The 12403-nt window shown below is 48.3% G+C and overlaps 1 protein-coding gene across 1 annotated transcript in view; it reads left to right on the plus strand.

Moving 5' to 3' along the window:
• Positions 1–12403, plus strand: part of GSDME (gasdermin E) — a 42661-nt gene that overhangs the window by 15863 nt on the left and 14395 nt on the right. The window contains exon 4 of the mRNA XM_004582556.2: positions 10906–11077. Coding sequence (XP_004582613.2) covers positions 10906–11077 — 172 coding nt within the window. The remainder of the gene's footprint in view (positions 1–10905; positions 11078–12403) is intronic.

Genomic DNA, 12403 nt, shown 5'->3' on the forward strand with positions numbered 1-12403 from the left:
ATGAGCAGGCCAAGGCTGGTGCCGAAGCCTCTGCCTGGTTCCTGCCGTCTGAGGGGGCTGACCCCGACTGCCCTGGGAGAGCAGGTCCTGGCGCAGCCCTGTCTCTGGGGGTTTGTACGCTAGGGTATCTGTGTAGTGATGGCTGGGTGGGGGACATGGGGCAAACAGAGTGCCCTGCCCTCCAGGAGCTTGCAGTCTGTCCAGAAGGTCTTTTGTGAAGATAGTGATTGGTTTATCTGAAACGCAGAACTTTTAGAGAGGGAGAGAGCTTTCATCTGCTCGTTCACGCCCTAAGTGGCCGCAGTGGCTGGACTAGGCCAGTCTGAAGCCAGGAGTTTCTTCCTAGTCTCCTGTGTTTATTACTCCTTACACCTTACCTTCTGTGTTTCCACAGTCTAGTTTTTAATGCTAAAGCTGGGCCTGAGGGCCAGTGTTGGACACAACAGTTGAGATGCTCCCATGCCATTTCACAGTGCCTACGTTCAAGGCCCAGCTCCACATCCCATTCCAGCTTTGTGCCAATACCTACCCTGGAAGGCAGCAGGTGATGGCTCAAGTATTTGGATCCTTGACATTCACATGGAAGACCCCAGTGGATTCTGGGCTCCTGACTCTGGCCTGGCCTCATCCTGTCAGTTGTAGGTATTTGGGGAGTCAATCAGTGGGTGGAAGATTTTTATCTTTCTCCCAAAGCTCCTAGCTCCTGGCTCTTGGCTCCAGCCAGGTCTGGCACTGGTGTTGCAGCCATGTCAGAAATAAAACAGTGGATGGAAAGTCTTTCATCTGGAACTTCCATTTGGGTACAGGAGCCCAAGCACTTGGACCATTCTTCACTGCTTCCTCAGGGACACTAGCAAGGAACTGGATTGGAAGTTGAGTAGCCAGGACTTGAACCAACATCCATATAGGATATTGGTGCCATAGGTGACAACTTTACCTACCACATAGCAGTGCTAGCCCCTCTTGGGTCTGTTTCTAAAGCCTGTTGCTCAAAGGTTCTTACCAGGGCTGGGAAAAGCAGGAGCAGTGAGGATAAGGCTAGGCAGAGCGTCTGAGGGTCCAGGGCTGGAGGTGGGCTCAGGGCAGGTGGGCAGGCTGGGTATCTGGAACAGGCTCCCTGAGGGTCTGGATGGATCTGTAGAGGTGGAGAACAGATGGCTAATGCAGCTGATGTGGGGCTATGTACCACAGGAGGGAGACAGCAGACAAGGGGGTTGGTGGCCAGTGGCTGGGTGGTGCTCATGTGACTTGGGCTGTGTCTCCAGCCCCTCTGAGCCTCTCATCTCCTGGTTCAGGGCTTTGATTCCTTGAACTTGCTGACAGTCTGAAGAAATGAATGTATGAATGCACATAATAAAACACGTAGGACAAAGTCAGCAAAGGGCTGCTTCCCCACCTGCTGGTCCCAGGAAACCCCATTGGGTGGTAATGCCTGCCTTTAACAGGGCCAGAGCCGGGGTCCAGCTCCCTTGCCCTGCCCAGGGTCTTCACTGACATTGTCCCTGGCAAAGCACCTTCACCTCTCTGAGGATGCCTGGAGCTGGCAGTGTGGCCTAGGAGGGGGGACACGGAGCACATCCTCTGGGGATTGCTTTGCCAAAAGACAGCCAGAACAGCATTTTTGCCTCTTTAAAATTTTACTCATATAAAGTAAACAGATTCCACATGTATCCCAGTAGTTAGGGGGCACAGTGATAGTCCCCCCCTTCCTTCCTTCCTTTATTATACTAAGTTTTTATCATGACATACTTTCAGTTCACTTTTAAATCACAGGCTTAACATTAGGTAAAGCACTCAACAATTAGAAGGTAGAAAATGGCTGTAAAGCATAAGTTCTCAAAATCTTATTCCTATAGATATTTTTTTGTGCTCTGTTTTAGGGATGATAAGGGGACACATGATATTTGTGTTTTTAGGGCTGGCTTGTTTCATTAAACGTAATGATTTCCAGTTATTTTCATTTTGTTGCCAAAGACAAGATATCTTTTTTAATGGCTGAGTAGTATTCCTTAGCGTGTATATACCACATTTTCTTTATCCAGTCATCTGTTGATGGATATTTGCATAGATTCCTTATTTTAGCTGTTGTGAGTTGAGCTGCAATGAATGTGGGGGTACAGATAGCTGTTTTATATACTGATTTCATTTAGACAAATCACCATTTGCATTTCCCTAATGGCTAGTGTTCCTGAGCACTTTTTTTTTTTTAAAGATTTATTTATGTTATTACAAAGTCAGATATACACAGAGGAGGAGAGACAGAGAGGAAGATCTTCCGTCTGATGATTCACTCCCCAAGTGAGCTGCAACAGGCCGGTGCTGTGCCGATCTGAAGCCGGGAACCAGGAACCTCTTCCAGGTCTCCCATGCGGGTGCAGGGTCCCAATGCGTTGGGCCGTTCTCTCCTGCTTTCCCAGGCCACAAGCAGGGAGCTGGATGGGAAGTGGAGCTGCTGGATTAGAACCGGTGCCCATATGGGACCCCGGGGCTTTCAAGGCGAGGACTTTTGTTGCTAGGCCACGCCTCCGGGCCCTTGAGCACTTTTTAATGTGTTGGTCATTTGAGTTTGATCCTTTGAAAAATGACTATTAGTATCCTTTGCCTGTCTCTTTTCCTTTTTCTTTTTTTTCCAAATATTTATTAGCAAACTGAGTGTTCACTCCCTAAATAGCTGCAGCAGCAGGGGCTGGACCAGTCTGAAGCTAGGAGTTTCTGGGTGTCTTATATAGATGCGGGGTTCCAAGCACTTGGGCCATTATTGCCTGTGACTTTTCTGGACCATTAGCAAGCAGGGGGAATCAGAAGTTGAGCAGCTTGGGACTCAAACTGTTGCCCATATGGGATGCTGGCACCTCAAGTAGAATTTAGTGGAACCAGCCCCCTTAATGCCCATTTCTTTTTCTTTTTTTTTTTTAATTATTTATTATTTAACTTAATTAATTACATTGTATTATGTGACACAGTTACATAGATACTTGGGTTCTCCCCACCCCTCCCAATGCCCATTTCTTAACTGGATTGTCTGCTTTGTTTCTGAGTTTCTTCAGTTCTTTATAGATCCTGGATGTTGATCCTCTATCAATTGCATAGTTTGTAAACATCTTCTGCTCTAATATTGATGGCCTCTTTGTTGACTGTTTTCTTTGCAATGCAGAAGCTTCTTAGTTTGTAGTCTGATTTATTTTTGCTTTAATTTTCTACACTTCTGGGGTCTTCCAAGAAGTCTTTGCCTAGCCTATGTTCTGCAGAGTTTCCCCAATGTTTTTCTTTAATAATGTGATTGATCTATTTAGAGTTGATTTTTGTATGGGGTGTAAGAGAAGTCTTGTTTTATACTTCTGCACATGTGATCCAATTTTCCTGTCACCACCTGTGGAGGAGACTGCCCCTTCTCTTTGTATTGATTTCAGTTTGATTGTCAAATCAGTTGGCTGTAGGTGTGTGGGTTAATTGGGGTTTCTGTTCTGTTCCATTTTTGTGCCACTACCAGGTTGTTCTGACTGTAACTGCCCTGTTATGTCTTGAAGTCCACTACTTTGATAGCTCCAGCTTTGTTATTTAAGATGATTGCTTTAGGGCCTGGTGCGATGGCTCAGTGGCTAAATCCTCACCTTGCATGTGCTGGGATCCCATATGGGTGCTGGCTCATGTCCTGGCTGCTCTGGTTTCATCCAGCTGCTTGCTTGTGGCCTGGGAAAGCAATAGAGGATGGCCTGGGATCTTGGGACGCTGCACCCACATGGGATACCTGGAAGAGGCTCCTGGCTCCTGGCTTCAGATTGGCACAGCTCTGGCCATTGTGGCTTCTTGGGAATAGAATATCTTTCTGTGTCTCCTTCTCTCTGTAAAACTGCCTTTCCAATAAAAATAAGCCTTAAAAATAGATGGTTGCTGTAGGTATCCAGTGTGTCTTGTGTTTCCATACGAATTTTAGCAATATTTTTTTCTAGCTCTGAGAGGAATGTCATAGGTGTTGTGATTGGGATTACACTGACTCTGTAAATTGATGATACTCATTTTACCTACCCAAGAACATGGAAGTTTTCCAGGTTTTTGTGTCTCCTTCTATTTCTTTAATGTTTTGTAATTTTCCTCATAGAGACCCCTCAGTGCTTAGTTTATTTTATTCCCAGACATTTCAATTTCTTTGCAATGATTGTGAACGGGACTGATTCTTCAAGTTTCTCAGTCATTTAACTGTCAGTGTGTACGGACTTGATTTTTGTGTGTTGATTTTACACCCAGTAACTTTACCAAATTCTCCTGAGTTCAATAGTTAATATTTGATTAGCTTGTCTACCAAGTTAATCAAATATTTTTATTTTTCAGCTTGTTAATATGATGTATTACATTCATGGATTTGGTTATGTTGAGACATGCCTGCATGCCAAAAATAAATCTTACGTGGTCTTTCTGGTATGTTGTCAGTTTGACTAGATAGTTTTTGTTGAAGATTTTTGTGTCTGTGTTCATCATGGATATTGATCTACAACTTTTTTTTTTTTTAAATCTTACTCTAGTTTCGGCATTAAGGTTATTGGCCTCATGAATTGGCCTCCTAAAAGGAATTTGGAAGAATTCCTTCCCTTAGAATTCCTTTGAACAGTTTGACAAGCATTGGAATTAATTCTTGAAAAGTTAAGTAGAATTCAATGAAGCCATCTTGTCCTGGGCTTTGATTGAGAGGGTCTGCCTTAGTTATTGGTCTTTGTAGGTTTTCTGTGTTGTCATGGATCAATTTGGGTAAATTCAATGCGTCTAGAATAACCCATTTCTTGGGTTTTCCATTTGTCGGTATATAGCTGTTTGTAGTAATTCTTGATGGTTCTTTGAATATCTGTGGTGTTTGTTTCATTTCTCTTTTCATTTCTGAGTTTATTGATTTGGGTCTCTACTTATTGTGGTTAGTTGGGCCAGTGGTCTTGCCTTATTTTAAAAACCAGATCTTCAATTCACTGCTCTTATGTATCTTTCTGGTTTCAATCTTGTTTAATTTTTAATTTTAATGATTGCTGTCTTCCTACTCACTTTGGGTTTGGTTGTTTTTCTGGGTCATTGGTCTGTTAATTCATTTCTTGATAGACACTAATTGCTCTGAACTTCCTTCTTTTTTTAAGATGTACTTATTTATATTGGAAAGGCAGATATACAGAGAGGAGGGGAGACAGAGAGGAAGATCTTCCGTCTGATGGTTCACTCCCCAAACTGCCCGAATGGCTGGAGCTGAGCCAATCCGAAACCAAAAGCCAGGAGCTTCCTCCAGGTCTCCCACATGGATGCAGGGTCCCAAGGTTTTGGGCTGTCCTCTATTGCTTTCCCAGGCCACAAGCAGGGAGCTGGATGGGAAGTGGAGCTGCCAGGATTAGATCCAGTGCCCATAGGGGATGCCAGTGCGTTCAAGGCCAGGACTTTAGCCATTAGGCTATTGCTCTGGGCCCCTGAACTACCTTCTTATGTTGCTTTCGCTGTGTCCCATGTTTTGATGTGCTGTGCTGTCAGCTTCAATCTTTTTCTTTTTTTCTTAATTTGCTGGGGTTTGTCTTGTGACCTAGCATATGACCTCTTCTAGAATTAGTCCCACGCACTGCTGAAAGGAATATTGTTCTGCAGATATCAATTGGGTCCATTTGGTTCGTGGAATAGATTAGCTCTGTTATTTCTTTGTTTCTGTTTAATCGATCTGCCCATTGATGGAAATGGGGAGTTGATCCCCCATTATAATTGTCTTGGAGTCTGTCCCCCTGGAGATGATTTGCATTTGTTTTAAGTAGCCAGGCTCCCTAGCATTGGGTGCATATACATTTATTACTGTCACTTTTTCAATTGATCCCTTGATCATTATACAATGACATTCTTTGTTTTAATAATTTTTATATTAAGGTATATTTTATCTGGTATTAGAATGGTGACACCTGCTCATTTGCACTTGCCATTGGTGTGGGGAATCTGTTTCCATCCTTTGACTTTCAGTCTGTGCGCATCTTTGTTGGTGCTGTGTGTTTCTTGTAGGCAGCAAATTGGCGGGTCTTGTTTTCTGATCCATCTGGCCAATCTGTTCCGATCTCCTCCAGGAGACCTCTTGGAACTGAAGACAGGTTTGTCCAGCAGCCGCTTTCCAAAAGGTGGCAGCACTGTCCTGGAAGCAGAACCTGCGAAAGTGGCCGGCTTGGGGGGGGAGCACCCGGTGGAGGCCTGGCCTGCCTTTGCAGCTGGTGAGGGGTGTCCCAGGCACTGCTCACCCTGATGGCAGCCTGAGAGTGGGCCTTGTCCTTGAGTGACCTCTTCCCTGCCCAGGAACCTCCTCAGGTGTGGGGCTGTCCCACTCACACAGGCAGAAGGAAGTCCCACGCCCATCACAGATGTTGCCCCTCTGTTTTTGAGCCGGGGGCGGGGGGGGGGGGGGTGTGTGTGTGTGCCGGAAGCTGATGGAGTTTGGGGAGTGTTTTCTTGTCAGAGCAAGCTGGCCACCAGAGGGCAGTGTCGGGTAGTTCAGTGCCTTCCTCTGCGGTTACCTGGCACCGCCTGGGCGGTGAGAGCCACTGTTCACCTGCCCTTGGCTGTAGAGGGGCAGCTGGCTGGTGCTGCTTCTTCTGATGTATACACGCAGGGATGAGCCAATCCTGCATTTACTGTGACTGCCGGGATCAGGTCAAGTTACCTGCCACTGGAAGGTGGAGGCAGAGGAAGTCCCGGCTGGGCCAGCTTGTGCCTTCTGGCCTGTGGTGGCACATGCTAGCACTGTTTTTCAGACTCAGACTGTAGGGCAGTCTCCCAGGAAGCCCTCTGTTGGCACTGCTGGTTACACCCAGCCACCATGGCTCCCTCTTCCTGACATTGCCCCATCTCACACCTGGATGCACCTTCAGACCTTCCGGCAGGCAGAGGGCAAACCTCACAGCATTCATTCTAGACTTCCATTTGCCATAGTTTGACTTGTGGAAGGTTTGATGCAGCTCATGTACATCTTGATATGCCATGATTTCACACACGGGCACAGCATAAACCTCACATCAGAGCCGGCAACCAGCCATCTTATTTCTTTATCTTTGCATTTGGAGTCCCTCAGCTCGTCTTCCAGTTTCCTCTTGGGTACCTGAAACCATCATGGTGAAATGTCAGTGCCCCCACTGTGCTTGTTTCAGGCTGTGCCTTGGTGCTGGCTGTTCAGCTTCCCTGGTCCGCTTCCCCTAACCTTCCACCATCTAGTTAATCATGTTAGTAACTTCCATGTAGGAGAGGCTACATTTGTAGCATTTGTCTGTCTTCTGACTTATTTACTTCACATAATGGTCTCCAGTTCTCTTTTGCTCGAATGTCAAGAATTCATTCTTCTTATGCTGTTAGTCCACTGTGTATGTATGCACATGTGTGCACACACACACCATGTCTTATATATGCATTCATCCACCAACAGACAGCTGTCTGATTCCATCCTTGGCTATTGTGAAGAATGCAGCAATGAACATGGGGTGCAGCTTTTTTTCCTATGCTGATTTCATTTCCTTTGAATATACACTGGGGTTGGGACAGCTTGGTGACATGGTAGATCTAGTTTTAGCTTTCTGAGGAACCTCCACACTTTTCTCCTGGCTTTAGTCATCTGCCCTCCCACTAACACTAGGTAAGGGTTCCATTTTTCTCAACATTGTTGCCAGTAATTCACTTTTGTGTCTTTGATAGTGGCCGCTGACCATGCTGAGAAGACATTTCACTGTGGTTTTGATTGGCGCACCCCTGGAGCCAATGATGCTGAGCAGCTTTTTTCGTGTACCTGTGGGATCAGCTGTAGTGTTTCTCAATAAATAAATTCTGGGCCGCGTGCGGTAGCCTAGCAACAAAAGTCCTCGCCTTGAACGCGCCAGGATCCCATATGGGCGCCGGTTCTAATCCTGGCAGCTCCACTTCCCATCCAGCTCCCTGCTTGTGGCCTGGGGAAGCAGTCGAGTTGCTGAGATGGGACACAGTGGCTGTGGGAGGTCTTTAAGTGAGGAAGTGATGGTGTCATTTCCGGATTATCAGTTGCAATTCTCTCAGTTCTTCACCTTTTGTTCTGAATTAGTCTTGCTAAGGATTTGCTATTCATCTTTCGAAAAAAACAAAAACTGCATTTTATTTTGTGTATTTTTTTAGTTCCTATTTCATCTGATCATTTCTAGTAAATTTGAGTTTTTTTCTTGTTTGTTTTGGTCCTTTAACATGCATTGTTAGGTTTAATATTTTTTAAATGTGGGCACAATTATTACCATAAACTTCACTCAGTAGTGATTTTGCTGTATTCCATAAGTTTTGATATATTGTCTAATTTAATCAATTTCAGTGGATTTTTAGTCTTTTTTTAAAGATGTATTAGTTTTTATTAGGAAGATTTACAGAGGAGGAGAGATGGGAAGATCTCTCATCCACTGGTTCAGTCCCTAAATGGGCACAACAGCTGGCACTGAGCTGATGTGAAACCAGGAGCTAAGAACTTCTTCTGGGTCTCCCAAGCGGGTGCAGGGTCCCAAGCCTTTGGGCCATCTTCTGCTTTTCCCACCCAGTCCATAAGAAGGGAGCTCGTTGGGAAATGCAACAGCCGGGCCACAAACTAGAGCCCATGTGGGATGCTGGCGCTTGGAGGTGGAGGATTAGCCAATTGAGCCCACGTACCAGCCCCTCAGTGAATTTTTAAGTGCTCCTTTTGATTTCAGTGGTCCCCCCCCCCTTTAAAAAACTCTGATTTTGAAAGAGTCCTATATAGCACATATGTGGAGGGGAGTTTTGGTCTGTCCCAGCCAGTGTTCTGTGTGCTGATAAAAAGGCTGTGTATTGTGCTGCTTGTTGCCACCGTCTGGTCCACAGTATTGTATTTGTGGAGCTCTTCCTTTGGTCTGGGTGCTGATCCAGTCCCGATACATGAAGCAGCATGGTCCCTGCTCTAGGCAGCTTGTGTTCTAGACCCAGACAGCGGGCGGTGAATGAGCAGTTGCTAGAGCTGGTGTGGCAGTCGGGGGATACTGGCATTGAGGCCCTGGGGTGGGCCCATGAGTGTGGGAGGCATCCAGGGAAGGTATGGTCAGGATGGAGCAGGGGCTGGATTGCCGACTCCTCGCAGCCAGGAGAGCTGTTGAGATGGGACACGGTGGCTGTGGGAGGTTTTTAAGTGAGGCAGTGATGGGAAGAAGCACCTGCCACACGGGAGAATGACCCGCAGTGCCCTTGACATGCACCCCTGCGGCCTGAGTGGGGAGCGCGAGATGTGTGGAGCAATTCCATACCCCCTCACCCCACCTGGCATGCTGAGGGGCACCTGGCAACACCCGTGAAGAGGGCATTATTTCCAAGGGCAAGGGCTGAGATTTGAACCCGGCTGGGCTCCCTTTCTCCCATTCCTTCCTGGGATGGAGTCCCTGGGCGGCTTTCTACTTGTTCTTTGGTTGTTGTGATGAACATAGTTTCACCATGTGTGACAGATGGTGATCATCTGAATTTCTTTGACTGAACCAGTGTCTTCTCTGAAGTTGTAGAAATACACACACATATGTAACACAAAGGTTTCCTTTTTAACCATGTCTTAGATTTGAAAGCGAGAGAGAGATGTGTCTTCCATTCACTGCTTTATTCCTCAGATGGCCGCAGTGTCCGGGGCTGGGCCAGGCCAAGGCTGGAGCCTGGAGCTTCATCCAGGTCTCCCGTGTAGGTGGCGAGAGCCCAGGCACCTGGACCATCTTCGGCAGCCTTCTCAGGCGCGGTAACGGGGAGTTGGATTCAAAGCAAAGCAGCCAGAACTTGAACCTGAGCTCTGATATAGGATGCTGGCATGGCAGATACAGCTCCACCCAGTGTCACCATTTATAAACCACAGTCCAGTGGTGTTCATGCTCTGCAGCTGTCACCATTATCCATTTCTAGAATTTCGCCACCCCCCCCCCCCCATATCAGATCTCTGTAACCAGGAAGCGGCTAAAACTCCCAGCTGCTGGTCACTTGCGGTCTGTACCTCTCACTGTGAACTTGGCTGTTGGGGACATTTCCTGTTTGTGGAACCAGGTTAATGATGCCACTCGGGTGCTCACTGCTTCTTGCATCTTAGTGCTTCCATGAGGTGTCTAGCTCTTCCCTGGTCCAGCTGCCTGCTAATGAGTGCCCTGGAAGGCCACAGGTGAGGGCTCAAGTCCTTGGGTCCCTGCCGCCCAGGGTGGTGACCCTGACTGATGCCTGGGCCAGTGTGGGTTGTTGTGGGCGTTGAGGACGTGGACCTTGCTCTCTCTTCCTCAGTTAGTCTCTGTGTCTCTCAGGAGCTGTGGATATTCAGCCTAGCCTTGAAATTCCCAGAGCCTGCTGGGAGCCCTGGGACAAGTATTTGCCCACTGGCCTCAGTATTTCCATCTGTGAAATGATGCTAAGCCTTGGTCAACAGATCCCACGTTCCTGGACAGGCAGGTGGATAAGCTCCTTGGTAGTTTGGATCACATTTCATGTTTCATGCTTGTAGGTTCAGCCTGCCCCTCCCCTTCCTAGGAGAAGCGGCTGGCCTCCATCCGTGGGGTCCCCCACAGTAATCTTGTGTGCCCTGGATGGTGCCTGGGCTGCCTCAGCTCTGGTTAAACTACCAAGTGGAGTGCCCAAGGCCGCAGGCACAGGGAGTAGAGCCCACACCTCCCCAACAGCCTGCACTGCTGTTCATGGGCATCTGGCCACCCCGGCAGGGGTGTGTGTGGCAGCTCTGGGACAGCTCCTGGGAAGGTTCTGCTTTTGTGTCTCTGGATGACCCATCTCATTCCTGTGTCATCACGAGGAACCCGATGGGGCTGGCTCATCCCTATTGTTGAAGGAATTGCACCCTGTGCCTGTCCACTTCTCCAGAGGCTCAGGAGGCCCCACTACAGGCATCTTTTAAAATTATTTTTCTTTTTTCTTTCTCTTCAGGAAGCTAAAGCTAAGCCACTCCCTGCTGCGATACCTGCTGGCAAAGAGGAGCGAGGTCCTGTGCGTGCTGACGCAGAGGATCATGACAACACAGAAGTGCGTCATCTCGGAACACATACAGGTGGAGGAGACGTGTGGCGGCGCCCTGGGGACCCACGCCAAGACGGTGCAGGTGTGCGCGCCCGGGACAGGGCTCTGGCTGGATCCCACTTCACTGCTGCAGTGAGCGAGAGTTCTTGGGCTCCTGTGACTAACATGTTAAGGAGCACATGGCATCTTTCACTGCGGTGGCAAGGGGTCGAGGTTGGACCCCTAGGACGTTGGACTCTCTCCTAGCAGCGTTGCCAGATGTGGGCTGGAGGAAGGAAGTGCTCTGGGTGGACTCTGCTCAGGCCATCAACACTCAACCTTAACTAGACCAAGGTGAAGGGTGGGCCAGGCAGGCCTGGGTCAGGGGCTTCCCCGTGTGGCAGAGCGATGCTTCCCTAACACGTGATATGGGCACTGGCCAGGTCACATAGCAGACAGCCAGTACCCTCGTGATGATTAGGCCCTGAAATCCTTTGTGGATTGAGTTGGGGTAGGTGATGATCCCTGGGCCTGTGGAAAGGTTGATCATCAGCCACAGACTGTGTCCACTTGACTTGCTAGGATGGCCTGATGTGTTCTGAGATCCACTTCCAGGGCAGGAGAGCTTGTATCCGCTTGCACTGGGGTGGGCGGCCAGCAGCGGTTGACCGTGATGCCCAGTGGCAAATGGCTCAGGTTGGGCCTGTACACGGCCTCCACTCACTGCCGTCAGCAGCCCCCTCTGGGAGTCAGGAGGCTGGCAGTTCATGTGTCACATTCTGTCCAGGGTGACGTGGCCAAAGGTGCTGTCATATCCAGTGTCTCGCCTGCAGGTAGATCCTCCCGAGCATTGTGGGAAGGGCTCACATTTGTTTCCAAGGGTTCAAAGGAGACAGACTGGGCGCCTGGCCAGTGTTCTCTGCTCTTCTTGCTCAGGGACAGCTTCCCCTCACACCAGCCCTTCCCCTTGGCCTTGGCTCTTACTGGCTTTATCAACGCCAGCAGTCTGAATGGCTTGCATCATGGGTCATCCCTCCCAAGCCAAACTTTCTAAAAAATTTTAGGTAGGTTGCTATTTTACTTGGAATGCATAGTGACAGAGAAAGAGAGAGAGAACAGAACAGGGACAGCCAAGGGTTCGCTCTCTAAATGGCTGCAATGCCTGGAGCAGGGTGGGGTTTGAAGCCAGGAGCGAGGAGCTTCATTCGGGTCTCCCTGTTACAGTCAAGCTTGGATAGTGGTTTGGTGTGAGGTGCAATGCCCTTCTTGTTTATGGGCTTTGTTCTATTCTTCTCTGCCCCATTCTCTGTGGTCTTGCTTGTGTGCTGCTCAGTTGGCCATTTGCTGAGGAACCTGTGCTGTTTCCCACAGTGCCAGCCAGTGCCAAACCCTCACAGCTGTGCTGGCTTCTCTCTCGGCCTCTGCTCGG

The sequence above is a fragment of the Ochotona princeps genome, chromosome 20 (assembly GCF_030435755.1).
Source record: "Ochotona princeps isolate mOchPri1 chromosome 20, mOchPri1.hap1, whole genome shotgun sequence".
Taxonomy (NCBI): domain Eukaryota; kingdom Metazoa; phylum Chordata; class Mammalia; order Lagomorpha; family Ochotonidae; genus Ochotona; species Ochotona princeps.